The sequence below is a fragment of the Cinclus cinclus genome, chromosome 5 (assembly GCF_963662255.1).
Source record: "Cinclus cinclus chromosome 5, bCinCin1.1, whole genome shotgun sequence".
NCBI classification, from domain to species: Eukaryota; Metazoa; Chordata; class Aves; order Passeriformes; family Cinclidae; genus Cinclus; species Cinclus cinclus.
The window spans coordinates 46,919,626-46,946,167 of NC_085050.1; the positions used below are offsets into that span (position 1 = coordinate 46,919,626).

General features: G+C 40.8%; 1 protein-coding gene across 1 annotated transcript in view; it reads left to right on the forward strand.

Annotated features, from left to right (window-relative positions):
• TNKS (tankyrase) overlaps window positions 1-26,542 on the forward strand; it is a 142,495-nt gene that overhangs the window by 22,915 nt on the left and 93,038 nt on the right. The window contains exon 3 of the mRNA XM_062492920.1: window positions 7,297-7,392. Coding sequence (XP_062348904.1) covers window positions 7,297-7,392 — 96 coding nt within the window. The remainder of the gene's footprint in view (window positions 1-7,296; window positions 7,393-26,542) is intronic.

Genomic DNA, 26,542 nt, shown 5'->3' on the forward strand with positions numbered 1-26,542 from the left:
GGGAACACTACCTAATTCCCTTTAATTTTTTTTGTTTCAGTGTAGTGGAGCCAAATGTTGATTTTGTAAGCTTCCACTTCGTACTACTGTAGTCAGTGTATTTTCCTCTTGCTCCATCTGGTGCCAACAAAGAACAAAAGTAACATGCTGGTTCACTGGGAACAAATCTATGTCTGGGATAATGGGAACCTGGCATGCCCTGAACAAGGGAGGTAGAGAAGGCAAAATTATGGGAGTGCTAAGCAGCTCATACATAGTCCAGCAGGACTTTGGCTGGTAATGTTAGATATACACTAAACTAGAAACACAGAAATACTCTTTTTAACTCATGCCACCAGCACGTGTCCCTGTGCTATCCTTTCTTGTGCCAACCAGAATGTTGTTGCATAAGGATTGGGCAAGCAATTGCTTCTCTAATCTGCTTTGTTGCCTGACCACATGTTTACAGCTGGAAGCCCCCAAAGCAGGATGGGCAGCACAGGGCTAGATGTGGCAATTCTGCCAGTGTGATCTAGGTGAAACAAATTGCCCAGAGATGTTGTGAAGTCTCCTCTAGAGATATTCAGAGGCCTTCTGGACACTCATGTCCCTGATCTACCACCAGGTTATCATGTCTTCTTGCCAATAATCTACCTGCAGTGCTTCTAGATATGTCTGGTTATTGCCTCTATCCTATCCTGACTCAGAACTGTGTGCTTTGATGTGCTAAGCCTTTCTGCTCCATAATCCTTTCTTCATTCAACTTTGATGACATTCACTATAGAGGTGCAGTCAAGAGCATAGGACCTATTTCTCCTTTTTTTCCCAACTCCTCTTGACTGAGCTGGCAGTGGTGTTTGAGACTGTGGATATCATCAGGTCCAGCAGTGATACTTAAATCCTTAGAGCTTTGTGCAGCCTCTATAGTGATACTGTCTCTCATGTTTTCTCCTTGCAGTGCCAAATGGTTTATGAGTACAACCTGTTTCTCCATGACACAGACGAGACTGGGTTTGCTCACAGAGGTGGAAGTTAATCAGTAGTATGGCAGCGTTTGATGTTATTAGACGTATATTCAATTCTATAAAGCTAAGTTGTTGTGGGTTTAACTTCTTCCCCGGGTCCATTTAACTAGGTCTGGACCACGGGGAAATGAAGAAGCCCGCAATGACAAAGGTAAGAGATAAGGAGGCTCCTTTTCCTGGCACCACAGTCCCACTTCATTGTGGAGCAACTTCCGGGGGAAAAGGGAGAGAGAACAAAAGGTGGCAGGGAATTTTAAACCCAGGGGAAGGGGAGGAGGGGAGCAGAACCACAACCAGTGGGGTACAACTGAAGGGAAGGGGCGAGGGGAGGACTCAACCAACACCACAAACTAGGGGGAGTACAGAACAAACCATTCAGTGCAATATAATAACCCCAAACCCTGTAATACAAGCTATTTAGTGCAATACAAGTTGGGTGCTACAACTTTTGTTATATATGGTCATTTAGCAGAAGCGCTTACATATTTGGTAGCTTGCCAAAATGGGATTACTGACTCTAAATCACAGAAGTATAATATCTAGGCAAGAAACTGGTCTTCTTGTAACATGACAAAATCTTCAAAACTTTAGTGGTCTGATTGACCTGAATTGCTAGTTTGATTTACATGTTCTGGTAGTTAGGGGAGAAGATGTATTTAGCATTGGCTAAGAAAAATTAATACTTTGAATTTGGTATGTTTAGATATTTACAGAATATGGAAGTAAATGAGCACATTATCTTTCTTGTCAGCTTGGAAACATATTCTGTATGAGACTTAGACTGAGAAGTGTGTTTGTTCCTGGGACCTAAAATTAGTGAGAGACTGATCAATTTCTAGAGGTGTCATTTAGAGAAATGGAAGATGGTGCCTGTGTTGTAAATCAAAAAGAGGCCTTTTTCTTAGGCTGTATCATCTGTACCTTGATTCTTTGGGAGTAAGTAGATAAAGCTAAAGTAATATAGTTTGAAAAGAACCTTTGAAGATTGTCTCTAGAAGTTGAATTTGAAAAGGGGGAAGAAAGAATGTATACTAAAGCTGGGGTAGCTGGAAGAGACCCCAAGCACAAGGCAGTGGGACAGTGATAAACTGCTGGGGAGAGGGGTAGGAAATTGTAGAGCTGTGAGCAACTCTTGAAATATAAATAAAAGCAGTAGGCAGCTTGAAGTATAGATACTTCTGGGAGGTCTGCCTGTTGTTCTTACATATTTTACTCAACAGTCAAAAATTTGGATGTGCCCTTTTTTTTTTTTTTGTATATATATGCATCTGATTTGAAGCAAACATGAACTTTTCCATCAGCATTCCTGTAGGGATAGTCAGGAAGCTGTGGATTTTGGGCCTAGAGAGGTCGTAACTGAACTATTTTGATCTTTGTGCTAACATGAACAAACAAATGTATATTTATCCATATTCTATTTCCATTGTATTTATGCCATTCAATCAAAAGTGTTCTCTTTTGGTTCACTTTCAACTGTGGCATTATGAAGCAGGAAGGACTAAGGACTTGGGTGATGGTTTCTGTGTAGACAAGCTTCCTTCCCCCTGACCCAGTAAAAACATGCTTGTCACTTGTTGATAGCTACCAGGGAGGTTTTTGCCATACTTTGTTGGTGAAATGTGAAGGTTGAAACTAACAAAAGTAAAAATGTTTGTTCTTGACAGCCAAGTGAGGTTGTGTTGGCTGACTTCACATTTCAAAATACCTATGCCAGGAGGCTGTGGGCCAAATGTTTCATTTTAGGATTCGTCCTGCTGTAGTGAGTTGGCAGTAATCTGAAATGATGAGTGGTTGTAGTAAATGCTCTGTGCAATACAGTAGCTTTTTAAAAAATGTAATAAAACATGGGCTTTCTTGTCTCTAGTACTGATCTGGTATAGTAGCAGTGTAATTAAATAAGGCATTTCAGATAATATATGGAAATCAGAACCTGAAGTATTTTAGCAGTTGCAGTGAGGGTAAAAAATATAACTCCAGACCAGTCTGTGTTTGTAGTATAGCTAAGGTTACAGGGTTTTGATATCCATATGCAATATGAAGATTCAGTAAAAAGAAGAGCTTCTTTATACTGTTTGTGCAATATGGTCTGTAGAAAAGGCAGGGATAGCCTGTTAATGGTGTTGCTAGATTATTAAGGGCACTGCCTGCAATACAGAAAAATAATAAACTCCAATGTCCCCATTGTCCAGAGGAAATAAACCAGCATATCCAAGTATGCTAATTAGCAAAGTTTCAGGAGTTATTTTTTGTGTACATCTTTACAATTGCCTGTTAAATGTACATAACTGGAACAGATGTTTCTTGGTAGAAATTATTTCCATGTTCCCTTTTCAGGTTACTCAGAAATCATCCTCTAAAACCAGTGTGCAGTGTTTGAAATCCAAAATAACTACAACTAGCTAGAATGGCTTGTTCTGTTGTATTTCTTTATAGAGGGAATCTTTTTCCCCCATGCAAGAGATCTATATTGGAATTTTTACACATCTCTGGCATATTGAAAAGGAAATTTAGAGAGACACTCTGTGTCTAGATCTCAAATGCCCTGTCCTTAGAATAAACTTTGTCTTGGGCTAAAGTGTTAAATGTTTTGAACATGCGGGAGAACATTCAATTAGAAGATACCTGGGGTTTGCCAGGTATTGAAGTACAGCTGTGTACTAAACACTGGTAGACAAAACATCAAATGCTGGATTTCTCTTGTTAATTTCTGTTGATGACAACATTGCTTGCTGGGATATCTTTATGTGAGACTATGTACTTAAAAAGTATGGAGATACTAGAATCAAATAGTCAATAGAGGAAATACAAGAATAAGATGGACTTGTGATCCATTTGCTTCCTTTATTCACATGCATTCTAATGCAGTCTTTGTATAATTGGTTTATTTTTTCAAGATGCCATTGCCTTGATTTCATTGTTCTATACATGTTTCTAGGACTGAATAAGGACAGTATCTGCAAGATCATACCTCTGGCTGTTGGAGAAACTGGAAGATGAGTGGGTTGAATGATTGCAGAGATAGGAAGGATGAGTCTTATTGTTACAGCAGTTGACTTCTGATAGGTTGTTTTTCTGAGCCTTGGTTTGTCACTTTCATTGTGTGTTCCACAGGCAGTCAATAATTTATGGGTTTGCAGACAACCAGCTTAAGCCTTGTTAGTAAATTTTTAATGTATTTCCTTAGGTTTTGAAAAGCCTAAAAACTGGACACAAACTTTGTTGTAAGCCTTGGCCAAATCCTTCATGGTTCATTAGCATGATTTAACAGGTTAGATACACTGTATAATCCTTCATCATTTTAGTCAGGAGAGGAGCTGGAAGCAGTATTGTGTGGTGTCCTCATCTCTGTGTGCCAGCCGAAGTAGCAGGGAAACAGTCTTGATTGGTTTGCATAAGATAGAAGAATCAAGAGACTTGTAAATGTGCTTCTGTTTTAACACCGAGCTCAGGCGGTTGCGAATGCCTCTGGGAATTCTGCATATGTTACCTCGCATTTTTTAGAGTCTCCTTTCTTGCCCTAACCTGCCTCAACTTGGTGTCACATGCTAGTCCAACCCTCCAAATGAGTCAGATCCTAATCATTCCTCTCTCGTGGTCTTTCTTCCTGGACTTTTTTTCTGGGCTATTCTCTTTTCCCCTGCCACATCTTCTTTTTCAGTTTTCTCCCCTAGCTCTTTGAGGCTTTTTGCCATGTGAATCCTTTATTGCCTTCTGGTCTGGTCAGTGCTGTGTTTCATCACTTCGTACTGCCTGCTTTTTCCTGAGAGACAGCTGCTGGTAATGTCTTTCAGGCTGCTGCTCTTACACTGGTGTCTCTTGGGACAAATGGCTTCCCTCTTTCCAGGTATATAGAGTCACTAACAGGGTCCAAGAGAAGAAAGATGGGACCTACAGAACCTGTCTCTGCATACTCAGTTCCTATACTGCCTGTTGTGTTTAAAAAAAATCTGCAAAATCTGTTCCTACTGGAGTGTGCCTGAGTGGCTTGAGATGCTGGCTCAGTCTCAAACCATGAGTAAGATATTTGAGTGGGTGTAGCATGTATGGCACAGATGGTTCTTCAGAAATGTAGGTGCTAGATACTAACACGATTCATTGAGCACATGCTAGCTGCTTTTTTTCTCTCACCACCCCCCACCCCCCATTTTGTTGTTTTTGTCTTGACACAGGGGAAAAAAAAAACCACCACCAAACAAAAAGCTTAGGTTTTTCTTAGGCTTCCTACTTGAGTCTTCTTTCAAAAATATCAGGTAATTGCACCTTCTCATCAAATCATAAAATAAGTCAGTTTACTTCACTGAAGCAACAGACTTCTGCAAAAATTCAGCTTGGGGGCAAGCATGTAGCATTGCACCCTGTAAGTGAAAATATATTATATTTGGCAACGTTTAGAAAATTAGAAGTCAGAAATGTATGAGAAAAGAAGTTTGAATAAAAACAATACTAGCAGTTATATGTTTAGTTTAGAAAAAAAAAAGGTTTCCTAAAAAGTGTTTTGCTGGTTAAAGGTTTTTGGTTTTGTTTTTGTTTTTTTTTAATATATGTAGATATATATATCCACAGTATCAGTAATTAGTTTTGTTCCGAATTGGATTTTATTTTTTCTGGAGAATTCTGTCTGTGAAGTATTTTTATACCCTTAGTTGCAAAAACTGTATGCAATTATTTTTTTGTCTAAACTTCTTCAGCCCAGCTGTATCTCAACAGATATTGTTACATGTTATAGATGAATAATTGGCTCTCGCAGTTAAGAGATTAATATTGTGTGTATGTTAAGAGAAACATTATTGATGTATGCTTATGTTATTGCAGTTTGTTGTTTAGATGTCCTCTGTTCTCCCTGTAGTCCCCTTTCCCCCCTTCCTTGCCCCCTCCCCCCACCCACATTGTTGCAGCTGGACAGCCTGGGTTGTCCTAGACAAGTGGAGGGAAGGTGTGCCCATGTGCCCCTTGCATGGGAGGGCTTGTTACTAGGAGGTGCGGCAAGGCAACACCTGACCTCCAATCGAGTTGCAAGAAAGTGGTCTCCACCAATGGATGGCAAAGAAGAGTTGACTGGTAGACTTTGGGAGGGGCCAGGGTTGACTATTGCAACACCAGAGGTATAAAAGGCAAAGCAGCCATTTTGTAGACGAGTACATGGTGGCAAGTTATGTGCTCCCAGTGCATTGCCTTTTTCCTTTTTCAGTCTTTGTTGTATTTTGTTAAGGTTTAATAAACCTTCTAAAAACGTAACAGTGAGCATCATTTCTCACATTATGTGAGCAACTGTAAATGTCTGCTGGTTTTTATTACTCATTTCCTTGACCTTGAGTCTCTGTATACTGTCCTGTTATTCACACTTGTACAAAATAAGTGTATTGCTCTGAATTTGTAATATGTTGTGCTTATTTTGCATGACATTTGGGTTTTTTTGTCAGACCTCTGATGTTGCCATGGGCTTTGTTTTGAAGTTCTGTACAAAATGTCTTGATGTTGAGAGATGGTGATCTGTATTGCATTATGTTGGTTCTGATCAAAAATGTTCACAGGTGGGATAGTGGGATTTTATAAATGAACTTTTCTAGTTGGTAGGTTACTGTATCAATGCCTTCCTAGCCTTATGTTTGTATATTGTATTCTAAGTGTTTTTATGTACTTGAACTTTCGTGTGTTCATACGTTTAGTAGGAAATGGAAATACCTGTGAGTATAACAGCCTCTGAGCATTCAGTCTGCGGGGTACCAAGTTACAAATCTTACCCTATTTTTTAAACTTCTTGAAGGTGAGCTGACATGCCATGATTAAGATTTCCTATGCAAATGATGAACCACTGAAAGGTTGGAGTATTGCTGATTTATAGAGGTAGTGTAACTTGGATATGCATCTGACAAAGGAACAGGAGTGGTACAAGCAGCAGGAGTGGTAGTAAAGCCAGAAGCAGGTTCCACAGCAGAATTCCCAGTGAGTCAGTCAACGCACAGCATACCAGCTAGCTGTCAGTAGGAAGTCAAACCTGACTATTGCAAGAGAATCAGGCTTCATGTTTATCATGCAGTCATGTGGTCTTTACTATATCTTAAGTTGCCAACTTAGCCTTAGTCCGGAGAAGATCCTTTGCTGCAGTGCTTAACAAAAAACAAACAAACAAAACTGCAAAACAAAAAAAAAAAAAGAGGGAGAAAAAACAGCAGGAAAAATACAGAAAATTGTGCAATGTTTGTTTATGCCTTCATCATGTCAAGGAGACACTTAACAGTAAATCACCTGTGTGTACCTGAAGTAAGATACTGTTTGTGCTTTCCCTGCACAGTGCTGCTGCAGCACGGAGCTGATCCAAACATTCGGAACACCGATGGGAAATCTGCACTGGATCTGGCAGACCCTTCAGCAAAAGCTGTACTCACGGGTAAGATGCATGCATCTCTAAGCAGTGTAACCTGAGCTTATTTTGTGTGTATAAATTCAGCATCAGAAGAGCCTTCTGCCTTTCCACATTTTCTGTTGTGTAAAAACATTTTAAAACTGTCTTTTACCATATTTCATGTTGATATAATTGTTACGCTAATTGTTGTGTTAATCTGCTGTGCTGCTATAGGTTTGCTTATTCTTCTATGCTAAAGCTGTAATTTTCTGGTATAATATAATTTGTTATTTACTGTATTTCTGTGGGTTTTTTCTTTGTAATTTATATCCAATAGACAGATTGAACAGGATCCCCTAGCCCCTGAAAAAAGAAATAGTTAAAAAATCAGGTCAGTTGTTTTAAGACCTTCACTGTTAGGCAAGCAAGGACGTTTGTGTAACTATAGAAGTACCTGTGATGTGAAAGACAGCCTGCTACTGATTACAGAGATCAATACTTATGTTAGATTTTGCTGCAGAATCACATGCTGCTTTCTTTCTACTTCCTTGTTAGTAATTTTGGGTTGAACCCTTTCTCATCTACCAGTTTTTTTCATTTTAGGGGCCATTAGCTGCAAAACAATATTTCATGAAAATTTCCTACAAATATAACTTTGTTTTTACAGAGCTTTGATTTTTTTTTTAAATATAAACTAACTGTTGAGACATACCAATGAGCATAAAAAGTGTAATATAGTAGCCTGTCAAATTGGTATCAGGAAATACATGGTTTTCTGTGCTGATTTTGACATCTAGGAAATAGTGTTTAAAATAAAATAATATTGGATTTTAAACTATATGCAATTAAATTTATAGAAAGGGATTCAGTAGCTGAGGTTCATTTGAAGGAATAGCTGTTTTTCTTTTGCCTTTATTTCACCTATTCTCTCTCTCTTTTTATTGATAGCTTAATTTATAGGTTGTATGCTATGAAACACCTGTATTCTTTCATCAGATTATGTTCAGAGCACACCAGCTCTTTTCACTTTGTCAAGAACATTTCCTCATCTTTCTTTGGTGTGCTGAGGGCTATACATAATTATCTACAGCGCTGCAGTGATTTGAGAGTGCCTTTGGAACAGTGTACTTTAAATACATGTGATTTACTTTAATTATTATGTGTCAAATTTAAACATGTTCTTACAGTGTTAACACTGTTAGCTGTGCTAAGAAGGTTAATCTTGACTTTTGCTGTTAATGGGCACATTTGTACAGATGCTGAAGATAGGGCAAGAGGGAATCAATGTACCTCAGAAGTGTTAAAGGATATATGCCATTTACTTGTGGGGAATTTGACATACCTACAGTGTGGGGGTTACAAGGCCCAAGCTGATCTTCAGGCAATTCAAATTCAGAGCATAGTAAGATTAGGAAAGTCTGTGACCTCATGTCTGCTCCACTGATTTTTCTGGGTACCAGATGACCTTGTGCTTTAGGTAGGCGAGAGGGCAATGTGTCATAGTAGATGAATGGAGATGGATTTGAAGCAGCCCTCTGAGAATATCCTGTGAAATGCAGTCAGTGCCTGTCTCTGGGCTCATCCATAATACCTCACACATATCATCAGTGACTGAAGCTGTCTTCAGCCAGTGAATGTTACCAGGCTGTGCATGTAGACACACATGGTGCTATATACGTGTTGGGGGTTGGTTCTTTCCCTTTTCCCTCTGTGGAATTTTCCCCATTGTCATGCTAAGATACCTGTTGACTGGGCCCTGGTGGCAAGGGGGAGGGGAGAGAACAGGGAAACCCCTGTGAGATTCAAACAGCCAGAAGAGGAAATGGAAGGCTCTGGCTTGGCCCATTTCCCCCGCCGAGTTCAGATCAGAAGGACGATTGCCACCTTTGTCCCATCCCTGCCATCCCAGCGCCGGGAGCCATCCTCACTGCTGTTGGACCCTGCACTGCTGCCTCCACGCTTTAAACCTGCCATCATCCAGAACTCTGCTGAGCACTGGGACCGACACCATGAGTGGAGGGCTCTCTCTCCATCTCTCTCTCCCCCTGGGACAGCGCTGCCATCACCCCCAGCCCTCCTGCAGCTCTGCGGGACCTGCCCGCCCCCAGCACCGGGAGCTGCAGCTCAGGGAAAAGGTGCCTGCAGCCAAAAAACACTGGGACTGAGTTAGTGTTCTGTTTGTGGCTAATTTCATAGCTGTTGTTGTTCTTGTTTGTCTTGTTAGATATACTAGTAAAGAACTGTTCTTCCTATCCCCATATCTTTGCCTGAGAGCTCCCTTAATTTCAAAATCATCATAATCTGTAGGAAGGAAGGATCACATTTTTCAGTCCAAAGGGAGGCTTCTGCTTTCCTTAGCAAACACCTGTCTTTCAAACCAGGGCAGATTTTGGCTGCCCAACGTGGGGCCCGAGGGCATTGAGAGGAAAGGGTGAAAAAGGAATAACAGCTCTTGAGTTACCTCAGTTTTGTGTTAGGTGGCATCATGTTGTCCAGCTTATCGTGGTTTGGGCTCCATGTGGCCACAGCTCTATCTCTCCCATTTGCAATCCCTTACTTGAACATGGGTCCTATAACTCAGGCTGCTATAATTATTATCCAGTTCATTTTGTGGGTTCATAACATGAGAAATTCATAGATTTTTAACTTCTTCTGGAAGGTGGGCACATGGATTCAGGGCTATCACACTCTAACTGTATGTTTTTGGGGTTACTTTAATAATGGTACATACTGTGAGGATATGACACCAGGGAAAATTTTGTCCCAACCCCTTACACAGTTTTTTGGGTCTGCTCCACCAGTTTTTGAAGGGTTCAAATCTCTTCTAAGTGGTAATGATGTCATACAGTGGCTGACACTGCTAATAGGCCTTGTAAACCTGTTTTATTTAACATTCCGAGATGAGGGGAGATTGACTTGGATGACAACCCTGATATGTCCCCCAAGAAATAGGGACTATGCCCCAGAGCCTGGCCCTGCCCCAGACACTAAGGATGCTGCCCCTGAGCCTGCCCCTGCCCCAGAGCCCACCTCACAGAGGAACCACGCAGAGTGGGGGAGGTTTCTAGTGAAGGAGATGGGCCAAATGCTGAAGGAGTACCTTTCCCCAGCTCTTGAGAAACTCTTCCCCTGCCTTGAAGAGGGAGAACCTGATGGTGCAGCAGTGGAACCCACAAATGTTACATCTCTCCAGGTTCCAGCTGAGCTGCAAGGGCACTCACAGCCAGCAGCAGTTGCCCCTGTGGAAACTAGAAAGTCTAAGGTGAAAACAAAGCACCTAGATAATAATGATCAGAAAGCAGGGCCCTCACAACCAGCAGGGGAGCCAGAGGTTGAGATCGTCACAGAGTCCCTGTCATACGAGAGTCTCCGTAATCTGCGTAAAGATGTTGTACGAAGGGGCCGTGAGGCTTTTACAACGTGGTTACTGCGGGTCTGGGACCTTATGGGTACAGGTGTGCAGCTGGATGGTACTGAGGCAAGGAATTTGGGACCCCTGACCCGGTACTCAGGAGTGGATCACGTATTCATAAGGGTACCAGGCCTCCTTTCCCTCTGGGAGCGGCTTTTAATGAGTGTAAGAGAGAGGTTTGTCCATAGAGAGAGAATGCAGAACCCCCACCATAGAATGCACTGGAAGACCGCTGAGGAGGGGATCCAAGAGCTGAGAGAAGTGGCAGTACTGGAGATACTCTTTGGGAGGGGTGGACAACATGACAATGACCCCGACAAGGTCAGGTGCACAGGGCAGATGTTGTGGAATCTGGCGCACCTGGGGCCATCTCAATACACCACGTTCATTGCAGCCATTAATGCTGACAACAACCACGAGACAGTGGGTTCTGTTGCCAATAAGCTCAGAAATTTTGAGAGTATGATCAATGGCCCAGTGCAGGCTCAGGTCTCTGCCGTGATTAGGGAACTCAGAGAGGAGTTCAAGGAGGAGATGAGAGGGGTGAGGGAGGAGATGAGGAAGGTCTGTGCAGCACCAGTGCGAGTCACAGATCCCAGAGTTAGAGCCCAGCGTCCCCCAGCTAGGGAGAGAGCGTACACCCCACGAGCTGACCTGTGGTTCTTTCTGCGTGACCATGAGGAAGGCATGAGAAGGTGGGATAGGAAACCCACTTCTGCCCTGGCAGCGCGGGTGTGTCAACTCAGGGAGGGAAACACTAAGCAAAGGAGCTCCACTAAAGTGAAGGTAGCCTCAACTTCCCATAACCAAGGTGCAGGGTATTACGAAAAGGAGGATGAATTGCCAGATCCCCTTGAGGGAACCTCCAACATGTATGCCCAGGAAGGAAATAATAACCAGTGCTGGAGGGGCCCTGCCTCTAGCCAGGGAGAGGCACGGGAAAACCGGGTCTTTTGGACGGTGTGGATCCGATGGCCTGGCACATCAGAGCCACAAAAACATAGGGCATTAGTTGATACTGGTTCACAGTGCACCCTAATACCATCAGAACATGTGGGGGAAGAGCCTGTTTCTATTGCTGGGGTGACAGGGGGATCACAGGAATTGACTTTGCTGGAGGCTGAGGTGAGCCTGACTGGGAAGGAGTGGCAGAAACATCCAATTGTGATTGGCACAGAAGCACAGGTCCTCCTGGCACCTTGACTACCAGTGCTGTGGTGCATGTTTAAAGGGAAGGTCCCCTCTACCCACCACGCCACCAATGCCACATGGAGCAAGTGGATTGCCCTCATCACACAGCACGCCCGTATCGGAAACCCAAATCGCCCTGGGATTTTGGAAATAATTACAAACTGGCCAGAAGGTGAAAATTTTGGTCTTGCTGATGAAGAGCAGCAAGAACAAGTGACCCAGGCTGATGAAGCCCCGCCATACAACCAACTGCCAGCAGATGAAACTCGCTACGCTCTTTTCACTGACGGTTCCTGTCTCATCGTGGGGATGAACCGGAAGTGGAAAGCAGCCGTATGGAGCCCCACACGACAGGTTGCACAAGCTACTGAAGGAGAAGGTGGATCAAGTCAACTTGCTGAACTCAAAGCCGTTCAGCTGGCCCTGGACATTGCTGAAAGAGAGAAGTGGCCAAAGCTTTACTTTTACACTGATTCATGGATGGTAGCCAATGCTCTGTGGGGCTGGCTGGAAAGATGGAAAAAAGCTAACTGGCAACGTAGGGGAAGACCAATCTGGGCTGCTGATGAGTGGAAAGACATTGCCAGTCGGGTAGAGAAGCTACCCGTAAAGGTCCGTCATGTAGATGCCCATGTCCCAAAGAGTCGGGCGAATGAGGAGCACCAACACAATGAGCAAGTAGATCAGGCTGCAAGGATAGAGGTGTCATAGATAGACTTAGACTGGCAACACAAGGGAGAGTTGTTCCTGGCTCAATGGGCCCATGATGCCTCAGGGTCATCAAGGCAGAGATGCTACCTATAAGTGGGCATGAGACCGAGGGGTGGATCTCACCATGGACAGTATTTCCCAGGTTTTCCATGACTGTGAGACGTGTGCTGCCATCAAGCAAGCCAAGCGAGTGAAGCCCCTCTGGTATGGGGGGCAGTGGTCCAAATATAAGTATGGGGAGACCTGGCAGATTGACTACATCACACTGCCTCAGACACGCCAAGGCAAGCGCTACGTGCTGACCATGGTGGAAGCCACCACTGGATGGTTGGAGACCTACCCTGTGCCTCATGCCACTGCCCGCAACACCGTCCTGGGACTGGAAAAACAAGTCCTTTGGAGACATGGTACCCCTGAGAGAATTGAGTCAAACAATAAAACTCATTTCAAGAACAGCCTCATAAGCACCTGGTCCAGAGAACACGGCATCGAGTGGGTGTACCACATTCCTTATCACGCACCAGCGGCTGGGAAAGTGGAACGGTGCAATGGGCTGCTTAAAACCACCTTGAAGGCACTGGGTGGGGGGACTTTCAAGAACTGGGAGATTAATCTACCAAAGGCCACGTGGTTAGTGAACACCCGAGGTTCCACTAATCGAGCAGGCCCTACCCAGTCTGAGTCCTTGGGAACACCAGATGGGGACAAGGTTCCAGTGGTGCATATGAGAGGTATGCTAGGAAAAACTGTTTGGGTGAACTCTGCCTCCAGCAAAGACAATTCAGTTCGTGGGGTTGTCTTCCCTCAAGGACCGGGTTGTACCTGGTAGGTCATGCAAAGGGATGGAAAGACCCGATGCATACCCCAAGGAGACCTTGTTTCAGGGTGAACTACCTATGATATTGTGCCTGTATCTGTAACTGTATGGATGTCTATAATTTGAAGATTTTAATTTGATTTGGCATGATGGTATGGGAAAATTCGGGGTGGATAATGTTGGGGGTTGGTTATTTCCCTTCTTTCCTCTGTGGAATTTTCCCCATTGACATGTTAAGATACCTGTTGACTAGGCTCTGGTGGCAAGGGGGAGGGGAGAGAACACGGAAACCCTGCAAGATTCAAACAGCCAGAAGAGGAATCGGAAGGCTCTGGCTTGGCCCATTTCCCCCGCCGAGTTCAGATCAGAAGGACGATTGCCACCTTTGTCCCATCCCTGCCATCCCAGCACCAGGAGCCATCCTCACTGCTGTCGGACCCTGCACTGCTGCCTTCTCCCTGTAATCTGCCACCATCCAGCACTCTGCTGAGCACCAGGACCCACATCGTGAGCAGAGGGCTCTCTCTCCATCTCTCTCTCCCCCTGGGACAGCTCTGCCATCACCCCCAGCCCTCCTGAGGCTCTGCGGGACCCGCCCGCCCCCAGCACCGGGAACTGCAGCTCAGGGAAAAGGTGCCTGCAGCCAAAAAACACTGGGACTGAGTTAGTGTTCTGTTTGTGGGTAATTTCATAGCTGTTGTTGTTCTTGTTTGTCTTGTTAGATATACAAGTAAAGAACTGTTCTTCCTATCCCCATATCTTTGCCTGAGAGCTCCCTTAATTTCAAAATCATCATAATTTGTAGGAAGGAAGGATCATATTTTTCAGTTCAAATGGAGGCTTCTGCTTTCCTTAGGAAACACCTGTCTTTCAAACCAAGACAATACATGTCTAGCTGTTCATAAAAAGGCTTAATTTTTGAGTTCGTTCTTCCCAGGAAGAAAATCACCTTTTGTTTTAGCAACTTTGCCCTCAAGGTGGCTCTTGTCTATGCAGGGCTGTGTGCTGTATGCCTGACTTCCAGGCTGTGCAAACAGGGCTGGACTCAGTCTGTAGCTGGCATGTGATATGCAGTAACTGAAAAACCTAACACTGGAGATGTCATTTAAATGTAGGCTAGCTATTAAGAGCTGTATTTTTCTTGGTGCTGCCCTGTTTTACAGTATCTTTGTTAGGCTGCTATTTTTCTTGCATTTTCCATATGTTGTTTCCTTCAGGTCTTGCTTCATCCTTCTGGAAGAAGGAGGCTTAAGGGATTTCTTAGGATTTGTCTGACTGGGGATAATCTCTAGCTACAGTAATGCTTTGCAATTAGGTGCATAAAAACTTAAAGGTATTACTGGATTAAGGGTGAGTAGGATATATTAACTTAATTTTCAGTATTTAGTATTGAATGGTGGGATTTTAGGAATTCTCATATTTAGAGCTTTTGGAAGTAGAGCACAGTCTGTAATATCTTTCTGTAATTTAAGCAGCATGCATATCAAGGCCACTCGCATTGTTATTTTTGATTCCATTTTCTGTCTCTGTCTATCATAGAATGTCCTGGGTTGGAAGGGACCTTAAAGATCATCCATTTCCATCCCCCCTGCTATGGACAGGACCTTTCGTTAAACCAGGTTGCTTAGAGCTCCATCCAGCCTGGCCTTAAACACTTCCAGGGATGGGGCATCCGCAACTTCTCTGGGCAATCTGTTCCAGTTTCACAGTAAGGAATTTAATCTTAATATGGAACTTAAACCTACCGTCTTTCAGCTTGAATCCATTTCCCCTTGTCCTCCCTACACTCTTGTAAGAAGTCTCTCACCATCTTTCTTGTAGACTCCCTTCAGGTACTGGAAGTCCACAATTAAGTCACCCTAAAGCATTCTCTTTCCGAAGCTGAACTGTTCCAGTTCTGTCAGCCTTTTCTCATAGGAATCACAATAAACTGTGTGACCGTATAGACTTTTCCACATTGCTGCTGTATTGGTTGTTGAACAGCACAGATTCCTCTTAAAACTTCTTTTGACCAAGTATTTGCATAGGTTCCTGCAACTGTGTTAATTGTTTTGTGAATGAACTGTGATTACAGTGTCCTTTTGACCTCCAATGCGGCAAAAGTAAACAGAAAACTTGTTGGCAATTGATTAAACCTTTTCAGTTTGATAAAGAATTATGTATGTTTTGCAAGGGAAATTCCTGCTGCATAAAAAGCATTTCTGTTGTTCTGGCAGCAAATGCTGAATCCAGAATGACTTGTTCTTTTCTGTCTTCCAGTCTAGAAACATGTATACTCTCCTTTTCACCTGGATTGCAGAGAGGACATGTAATGCAGTAGTTCCTGGCATGACTTCCAGCCATTTTCCTGCAACATTCTCTTAAAATCTGTGTTTTATAAGGATAGATAATGCAGATGAAAGGCTAATATTTTGATGGAAATAGACTTTGAAAATTTCTTTGTAGAATAAAGGGAATTTTATAGAAATTGAACACCCAGTACCATCTTCTTTTAAAAAAAAAAGTTACGTAATTAAGCAATCTGCTTTTTACTACCTGGAAAAGTGTATTTTCCTCCTTTTGTATAATAGGTGGCATTTGTGTGAAGCAAGCACTTAATGTTTGAGAGGGTGAATATTTTGTTTCTTCTTACTTAGCATCCCATACTGTTCCTGAATCATGTCAGAAAAAGGTTTGTATTCCTGTTTTTCTTTAGGCTGAAGTGGTACTACAGGCTCCAAAAACATATCACATCTAAGAACATCTAAGAACTGTTAAACACACCAGATTAATATCCTAGTCTATTTTAGTTTAATTGTCTTTGGGGTGTGTGACTTCTATGATGGGGACTTAGCTTTGTTGCCATGTGTAGCACTATGGCACTCCCATCCAGAATAGGGCCTTTAGGAGCTTTTGCACTGCTTGTCATATTATTAGTCTTCATTATTTTCTTACCCTGATTATCACCTCTTGAAAGATTAACATCCTTTTATGTCTTCCCCGAACAATACATGACAAGCCAACAATATTGTTAATGATTTATGTGAATGATATTTGTTTGATTTTTTTTTCACACAGTAATGCTTTCTTGCCACTTATTCCCCATATTTATATATCTGCTATTCGGAAATGATTTATGTGAATAGTTGTTCTTTGTACTTGAACAGTTTCCAAAGGAGCTGTTAGCAGGAGCTGAAGGCATTTTTGTTGGATAATATATTTTTGTCTGCTTCATGCCAGGGTTGGATTTTGTTGGTTTCAAGGATTACTCCCTTGAAACAGATCAGAATGAAAAAAGTCTGAAAAACTGCTGCATCTCTAGATTAAAGGAAGATTTCTTAGATATGAAGTAAGGTCTTGTTAATAGAATTAATTTTCAAAGTTGAACTCTGATCTTCCTGCTTACTATGGGAAGGAAGTATTTTACAAACAAGTGCTTTAGGTCCCACTGAGCATTTCTCACTTGAGATTTTTGGATGTGAAGGACCGCTTGATGAGTCAAAGTATAGCTGTGCTAAGGTTACATCATGTGTTAATGAAGATTCATGTTTTCACCTATTTGTCATGTCAACTTTTTAATTTAATTTAACCTGGGAGCACAGTTCATATATTGAAATCTATTTGGACAATTATTTTGGAAGTGAACTGCTATTTATGCATAATTTGCCTGTAAGGTGGAGAAAAATCTGATATTTCGCTACAATAAGTTTATTGAACTTCAGAGAATGGAAAATGGATTTTAGGTACAACGTACCCATTTTAAAAATAGCAGTAACAGAAGAAATTTTAGTTCATTAATTTTGTTTTTCCTGTGGCACCTTTACAGTTTGACTCTCTCAAATCCTAAACTATTTCCTTCTGGGCTGGTGTTATTTCCTTCCAGGTTCTCTTAGGATATTGAGGCCCTCCCAGATAGACAATTGTATTTAATTTTGGGAGGTGCTAACCTTCTCCCCCTTCCCTTTAATTGCTCTAGTACTTACACAGTATGTGCTAAATCAGATAATTTGGACTAGGTTTAGCTTCTGTCTTTACAAAACAGTATAATAAATGCTGCTAAAAAGGAAAAGCAATTTCATGGTAAAGAGGGCAGGTGCTGCTTAGAATGCTTTGGGCCACCCAGTTGTTTAGGTCATTGTCCTTTCTGACAGTAACACTGGATCTGCTGCATTAGAGAAAATGGCAAGAAATCCCGCAGTTGAGGAATATCATTGACATGCAGAAAATGTTCACCGTATTTCATACAAGTTGTTGATGCACATCTCAAAGCAAGAGATCTGAAGAGCCTCTTCTAGAACTTGTTTGAGCTTTGAATGTATGTTTTTGTGGTCGTTACTTGTGTAGCATTCAGGTAGGTTTACTTTTCTCTTTTACCAAGACCTAAGAGGAGGAAATAAACCATATGCTCTGAGTCATAGCAGTTCACTGGTATGAATGCCATGTGATGCTTTTACAATTTGGAGTCCATGGTGATCTGTTACATTTTCTTCCTGGAGCATTGAGGAATATCAACTTTCCTTTGGCAATGCTTGGGCCCTTGCTCTTCCAGTCTTTGGAAAGATACAGGAAAAAGGTACTTGTGGCACAGTCCTGGAACATGAAGTCTACCATTTTCATGGCCCTCATCTAGAAGATCTAGTTCTACAGATTTTAAATCTTATCTTATGTTTTTTGGGGTTTTTTTTTGTTTTTTTTTTTTGAGAATATTATTATGATGACTATCTTGATTTATTTATAAATGTATGGTTTTATAAAAATCTCATTTAGTGTGTGGTCTAGTTCCCACTTTCCTCTTTGGAGAAAGTGCACAGGTTGCTTAGCAAGCCAGGAGTTAAATGTCATCTTCTCTCAGTTCTGGTGTGGTCACATTTCAGTTCTGCTTCACATTTCCTTTTTTTCTCATTGAGAGGAAAGTGGAAGAAACAGTCCTCTCTTTGTTCTAGATGTTGTGCCATACTTGGTGTGTACTTCTGCTATATTTCTTCTTCAAGAAGAGCAGTGCTTGATCTTTAGAATGTGGACATAAAAAGTTTTACCTCAGTGAAAAGGAAGTTGCACTTTGGCGGTACTGCTGGAATGGCTGACTCTCTTTCCACTTTCCAGCACTGCATTATTATTTCAAGATAATGTATCTTGATTTGAGCACTGTGCACTGGTATGGCATGCAATTGACTTCTGGATTAAATTTAATAGCTTTCGTGGCATTTTGTTGTTCCAGGTTTTATTCAGGCAAAGTTAATTTTTTATTACCTCTCTGATTGCAGAAGAGCTAAATGGCAGCCTCTAAAGCAATTCTGAAATTTGTGAGTTTTATTATGGATGCAGTGTTTATTGCTTTGTCAGTAATCTATTTTGTTGCTCATTCCCTTGGTTTTTTTTAGATCCTTCTAGCTTCTGCTGTTTTTTCTCTGGTAATTAAATATTTCCTTCATTGTGGTAGGTTATTTAACATAAGTTTCAGTGTATTCCATCCTATAGGAAACAAGTTATTCCAGCTTTTAAGTGTCTGAAGTATTTTGGTTCTGGCTCCATAACTGCATAATTTCTTTAATCTCTTATTGAGGGATTTGTGCAAAGATTTATGTGAGCTGGTGTATATGTTCTGCTGCCTAAAGTCCGTTTCCATGCCTTAATGTGCTTAGATTTCTTTTCCTATTGTAACTTCAACTCTGGGTGCTTGTTTCATAGGGCTTAATTTTAGGATAATAAGACCTCCTCTCTTTCCTCCTGTTCCATAATTTAGAGTTAAGTGCTATTATCCTTATCCTTTGTTTAAGAGTAGATGTGTATCTTGAAATGGCTTCTTTGGAATGTGGGTGTCAGCCTAGATCAGGCAACTTTTCATTCTTTGTAACCTCAATTTAGGCAAGGAGTTGAAAGTCTGTAGTCTGTTGTGTAGGTAGTAAGGTAAGAAGAGGCACTGTGGGATTTAAGATTATGCTTTTCATAAAAGCAGCAGTTTTGATTTGCACCACCCCCCTGGCAAGGATTTCCACTCTTTTTTTCCTTTTTACTGTTGTAACGGTTCAGTAGCATTTACTCTTCAAATGGAATCAAAGTCTTTAAGTAGACAAAGGAACAAATTATCTTTTCAGTTTTCACAGAACACCTAAATCAGGTGTTTTGGTTTTCTGTTTGAGGTCTGCTGTTATATAGAGTTGTGGGTGCTTTGAAAGCTTTCAGAAACCTAATGTGTATACAAATTTATTTAGCGTGAAATTGTGCAATGTCAAACTGAAAAAAAGCATTTATTCCCAGGGTTTGTTGTTATATATATAGACGGAATAACAAGTAAGATCTCCATAGCTTGTAAATAAAGAGTAGGAAATAGATTTTTGATGCTGCCCTAGGAAAAATAATTGCAGAAACATGTAAGAAGCCTTTCTGTTTCCATAGTGCATCAGAGCACTCATCTTCTTTTTGTTGCTCTGCATTGAGCACTAACCTATTTTGCACTTTACTGATTTTTTTCTTTCTTCCTCTCTAAATGTTGATCAGGTAAGTTAGTTTGTTGTTAAGTTTAGGGTGCTTTGTTTGTTTTTTTTTTTCTATTCTATGTTGCTCATCTGATTCTCATAGCAATTTCTGCCAGTCTAAAAATGAAACACAATTTAGATCTCTACTACATTTTTCCATTGTCCATGGATAACCTTCCTGGATTGTTGTACTAAAATGGCCTTTTTACACTGTATTCTGACAGGTGAAGTAGTAAGAATTGAATGGATGGAGAACATTATATCGTGTAACTTCTCATTTATTTGGTTCTGTTTGTAAGTAGTATAGTCATGCAGCAGTTTTAACTATTTTAATGTAATTTTTATGTATGCTTGGTTCTAATATGTAATTTAGTCTGTAAGTAAGTATAGAACTCTTAGGAAAGAATTTTTAGCTAGCAGGAAAACTGCTGCATACAAAAGCTCCCATTGCTTTTATATTTTGTACTCCAGCTTCTAGAGCAGTCTTTGATACTTGTTTTCTTCTTTTAAATACTGAAAGTAGTGAGCCAGCTGAAATCTGTGGAGTATGTGAATTCATGGACAAAACATTTAAGATGATGTTTTCCCAGATTTAACAGAGTAATCTAAATGAATGCTAACGTTGCATAAGGAAAATAAACTGATTAGGAAATGGGAGAGGCAGATGATTTTGCCTTTTTATTCATGTGCTAGGACGTAGCCTGCTTATGAGACTGCTTACTGTTCCCCACTGCCTCATTCAACAAGATGAATGACTGTGCTCTGGGAAGGAATCAAGACTGCACAGTGTGGCTGTGCTGAGCACTCTTTCTCTACGGTGCTGCTCCATGAAATTTGCTGTGGTGGGCATGTTCTTGCCACCTGAGAAGTGCTCCTGCTGTGATGAGTAATGGGCATAAGATGCAATTCAAGTTCTCTGCAGCATAGAGCAGCTTGTTGGGTCAGAAACTTTGTGTCCCCTTTAAGTTTACTACAGGTATGCTTGATGTAATTTAAGTTCAGTTGTAGGTCTTTGCCAAGGAGTTAATACTCTTGAAATTTAAAAGGTCCTGAAAATTTTCTTGTAGATCAGACAGTTTATATTTAAGACTGTAACAGTACTCTGTGGGTTTGTTTGAAGCTTTTTGCAACTTCCATGCCCCAGGTTTTGTATTGCTCTTTTGCTGGGCTTGAGGCACACACTGGATATTTGTCTTGGATATCCCATTTCACCTTAGGATGCTCTGTCATAAACTGATTTGTGATGTGCACTGGATTCTGCTGCTAAATTGCTCCTTCCAGCAGTTACTATGTGGTTTCTTATTTATAAATAAAGCAGCTGTCCTGCAGATAAGATTTGTGTGCTGTTCTTATTCATGATACTGAATACAGAATGTCAGTCAGGGATCCTGTGAAAGTGGTATGGTCTTTGTAGAATGCACATAGACGAAGGTTGAGTTTAGCATGCATGGAAAGTCAACCAGATATTGGAGAGAATGTGTTTTAGTATAAATCGAATCCTGTATTATCACCTTTTTTAGACCTTCCCCAGCATTCTCCTTTATTCCTGTCCCTTCTTTGTGTAGGTATCTATTTGCTTTTCCCTGGATCTGTGTAATCCTAGCTATATTCTTCAATCATTTAGACATATGGACTTGTATTTATCAAGTTGGCCATGCTAAGCATTTTTTCTAAGTTTGAAATGTGGCAGAACTCTTGGGTCATCTAAGTCTCTCTTCTAAAATACTTAAATATTAAAGTTTCTTCTCAGAGTAGAAGAGTTCTATTGTATTCAATTGCATAAAGTATTATATATGAGCTTTGTGGACAGCAGAAACACTCTGTCTTACAGATGTGGTAAATTTATAATTAAAAAAAATAGATTGAGATAAGAATTTCAGCCTGAAGGATTCAAAGTTGGCAGAATTATGATTGGGAACTCATGTTTAAATCATAGTTGTTAAGTAACCTTTAGTTTCCTCTCAGCTCTCGCAAATACTACCAGCTCTGTCTATAATTGGTTTATTGTAAAGAGTAATTTCTTGAGTGAAGCTTGTTTTGCTTTCATGTGGTGCTGTGCTTAGACCACCTACCTTGAAGTCTTTTAAAGTTAATTGGCATAGAGAACTTTCATAATTCTAGAAATATGTAATGTAATGGAATTGACCTGACTGACTTGATGAGGTGATCTCATTCAGCAGGCTCAGATGCAGTTTACATTTCATGGGTTAGATCTTTCTTTGATATACAGAACTTTCCAGAGATGAAGGAGGTATGAGAAGCTTCTACTTAGTGTATGTACACTTTCTCACAGGCCAAACACCACAAGTCTGATGTGTGTCTTTTGTGCTATAACACAGGCCCAGTATCCAAACACTTGAGGCCATCCATGCAACTTGATCTGTTGAAGGGGCCGTACATGGAGGAGAGAAGGGAAGGGGGAGGAGGGCAATCTAAAGCAAATGGCTATAACCTCTTCCTTATTGGACCAGTTGCACAGAATAGTTGGAACCTGTAAGAGACTGTTTTCTTTCTAGAAATATTCCAGATACCCCCTACAGTTGATTGTGGCGTCATATAGAGTGTTAATGTGGAGTCTTGATACATATATCTCTACTTAGAGTGTTACATTTACAAGACTGAAATAGAACTGAATTGCTTCTGTTGTATTTTAGATATGCTTTTAACTCTGGAGAGAGTTTATGCTGTTTTATACTGGAGCTGTAGTGTATGGAAGTGTTGTAATTCTCATGTGCATACACATGTGTGTGTTTATATTATCAACAAAAATTAGGCACTTCTGGGGTTAGGTAATGACAGTATTGTTTTTATGTAGCTGAAGTCACAAGTGTTGTTTTTCGTTGGTACATGAAGAGCCTTCTAGAAATACGCTTCTCTCTGAATGGGTATGTTAGTGTTGCAAGTTTATGAATAAAATAAGAAGTTTCTGTTAAATTAAGGAGCCATTTCACTGACTGGTTCATTCAAGCTATCACAAGTAACGTAAGTATTGACTACTAAGTTTGAAATCACAGGGTTTGGAGTCTGGTGAACTTTGGTTTGTTTTATCTTTCCTTTTTACAAGGGTGAAAGAAAAAGCAGTGTTGATGACAGTGTTGATGAGTATTAAAAAAATACAAATTGTTTAATTAATTGTTAAAATTATTTAATTGTCAAGTAAAACTAATCCCAATCTTACCTATACTTAGAATAGAATGTAGCTTAAAAATGCTAAAATCTAAACAAACCAAACAGTGTTTATATCCTCCTAGGAGGCTGCAATAAGAAAGGAAAAAAAAAAACTACTTCTGTAGTGTTTGTCTAATTTCCTAATTTATCACTGAAAGGGAAGCAGATGCTGTGGTGGATAGTGCTGATGAATGAACTTGAACTTTGAAGAATACAATATATTTTATATTGTAGAGGTAGTACTAAAAAGAAATCTTTAAAAAAAAATTGTTCAAGTAGATGGGTGTTTCAGTTTAATTTGTGCACTGCCAATATGTGGATCTGTAACTGAAGAACATGGAAAAATTAGTCTAAAATAAATTGGATGGAACTGGTTTTGAAAACTTCAAGTACTTTCCTTTGTTGAAAATGTCAGGCTCAATAGAAGATTTATTAGCTTCATTTCATGCTTTCTAATTATTCGTTGTGATCATCAAGGCTCTTTCTGTGTGATGAGTTATACTTGTTATACTTCAAATTTTACTGGGAAAAATAAGTATTAGCATTTAAATGGAAGTTGCTAATTTCTTCTTGCATATCCTTAGGTCTCAATTCTGCCAGATGCTGAACCACTCTAGCTATGATCCAAGAAAGATCTAGGCTTAAGCTGGGGTTTATTCAGATGTTTAAATGCTACATACTAAAACAGGGCCACAACGCTCACCATATCGGGAAGGAAGACGTGAGACCATTCCAGTGAAGGTCTCAGTGGGTTCTGTTCCCATCTGGAGTAGAATGGGTAACATGAAGGCATTGGCTGTAGTCCATATCTTGTGAGTAGACAAAGCCTTGGTCCAGATTTTATAAAATGCAGCAAGTTATTTGTAAAAGGTGTTTGGTTTTTTTTTTTTTCCTGCATACAATTACTTAGAAGTATGCTATGTGGGTATAATGCAGGTCAAAGCAGTATTTCCCATCAGAGTAATGAGCATTCAGACCCATTATTTTGCATTTTCTGTTTTGACTGTCTTCATGAACAAAGAAACATGGTGGTTTTTTTTCTTTAAAAATTGAAGTTTCTGAGCTGTAGAGAGTGTGGCTGAGGTTTTAACTAACTTTGAGCATTATCCATGGTAGTTGTTTATGAAAGTGTTGTGTTAAGGTATGAAAAGGCAGAATTTGCCCTTCAAACCATGTGTTGATGTGAGTAAGCTTCTTTCTTGTGTCTGTCCAACATACTTCTTAGCTGCAAGATGTTTGGCTTTGTGCTGCCCATGGAAATGGGGCCTCACACATCAAATCCTGGGATTAACATAGGATCTCTTTGCCCTGTAGCATTCTCCTCCAGCTAGAGAGTGGTGCAGTCTTCCACTTTGGGCATGTGGTTCTTCATGGTACCATTTGCAGGAGCCTCTGATAATTCAAGGACGTACCACAAGCCTTGAAAATTTTCCTATGTTTATTTCTCCTCACTCCAGGCAGCACAAGGGGAGCATAGAACAGTAGCCTTTTTTCTCGCTGTATCTTTGGTCTCTTTTTTAGAAATGAGCATTGATGCTTTTTCTTTCCGAAGCTCAAGTGTTCCTTTTTAAAAATTTATTATCTCATTACTAGAGTTATGTCATGTCTAGGTGGTGGATGAGATTTCTTCTCATATTTACTGTTCATCTGTGCCTACTTGATGAGGCTAATTGCTGCTTTTGTTTTCTTTGGCTTGGTGTTTCTTTTGTTTGTTTGTTTTTTGTGGAGTTTTTGCTTTGTTTTTTGTTTTTTACTGTTTTTCTAAGGGTAGGGAAGCATTTTACTGGGTGGGGGGGTTGTCAGTCTCTTGTGGCTGTGCAATGAAGATTCTTTCTGAGCTATAGCAGTTTTCTCTGAAATTAGACTGAATTTGTCATTTATATGTGGCTGCTTAGCAGACTTGCATGAAGGTTCAAAGTTTGAAATACAGCAGAAATTTCCTTACTATCAAGCTTTATGCTGAATCTCTATGTAATAGTTTTGAGATGATTTTATAAAGCTTGACCTCACTGGGAAGTAAGAAGTCATCTGTGTTTTTGAAAATGCAGCAGTTGTGGTCTTCCTTTATCTTTACATCTTCCATACATGAAGGACAAACTCTGGCAAAAAATACTGTTTTTCATGTCTCACAAGCCCATTTGTTTCCAGTGTGCTTTAGAGACATTTCAGAATTGCATTTTTTATGATTTGTACCCAATTTAGTTGCATTTAATCACACGCTTCATAACTTTCCCCTGTAGTGCAATGCAACTGTTCTTATGCCTAAAAGAGCTGTGTGATTAGTTACTTTACTTGCTTGGTAGCATTGAACAGTTTCTAATTTTAACATAATAGTTAATCTGTTGTCAGTCTTGCACAAAGACATGCAATTTTGAATTGGTACCACATTATTAATGGAAATTTTTCATGCATCAGGCAAGCTGTATTGGAAGTTAAGCAAAGCCCTTTTGTTTTGGAAATGCATTGATAAATCATACTCTTATGTTACAACATTTACAGAACTAGAATTACAAAACAGTAGACTGTAAAGTGTGTGCTATGTGTGCTATGCTACTGATTATATCTCCTAAATAGTTAGTATGTATCTGAAACCTTTGTTTTCCACAGTGATTTTTCCTCTCCCACAAAAATAGCTACACTTTTGTTCAGAGTGGAATAGTAGTTTTCAATGCTGATTTAGAGACAGGATCCAGAGACTTGGGAGGATATTCCCTTCATCCATTCTTATTCTCCTCACTTTTCTATTTGATACACCTTGTTTCTAGAGGGTGTTCTCTATGGACTGCAGCGTGGATGGATATCTGTTCTGGCACTAAGGGGGGAATCTCTTTTCTGGCACCCACGGCATCTCCTCCCTCTTCTTTTTTTCTGATCTGTGTGTCTGCAGGAGCTACTTTCATGTGTTGTAGCTCCTCTTTTACAGCTGCTCTGAAGTATTTTTTACCCTTTCTTAAATACATCAGCACAGAGGCACTACCATTGCCACTTGATGGGGTCAGCTTTGTCCAGCATTGGGTCTGTCAGAGCCAGCTCTGAGTGGCTGTGTCCGGCACAGGACAAGCCCAAAGGGACTCAGGTGGACTTTTGGAAAAGCTGCTGTAGAGGTAGAAGGCATTAAGAAATTGAACGCCTTGCTTGGACTGTCAGAGAACCCATCTGCAGTGGGACTCCTGAAGGTGAAGGAGCAGCAAGTGCCAGTTGCCACCTCAGTGGTGCACTGCCAGCAGTACTGGATGAATCAAGATGGCGTGATCCCCGTCCGTAAGATGATCTGTGAGCTAGAGGGCCAAGGGGTGGTCAGCAAAACCCACTCACCCTTCAACAGCCCCATCTGGCCTGTGCGCAAGTCTGATGGAGAATGGAGATTGACTGTGGACTATCGTGCATTGAATGAAGTGACTCCACCGCTGAGCGCTGCCGTGCCGGACATGCTGGAACTCC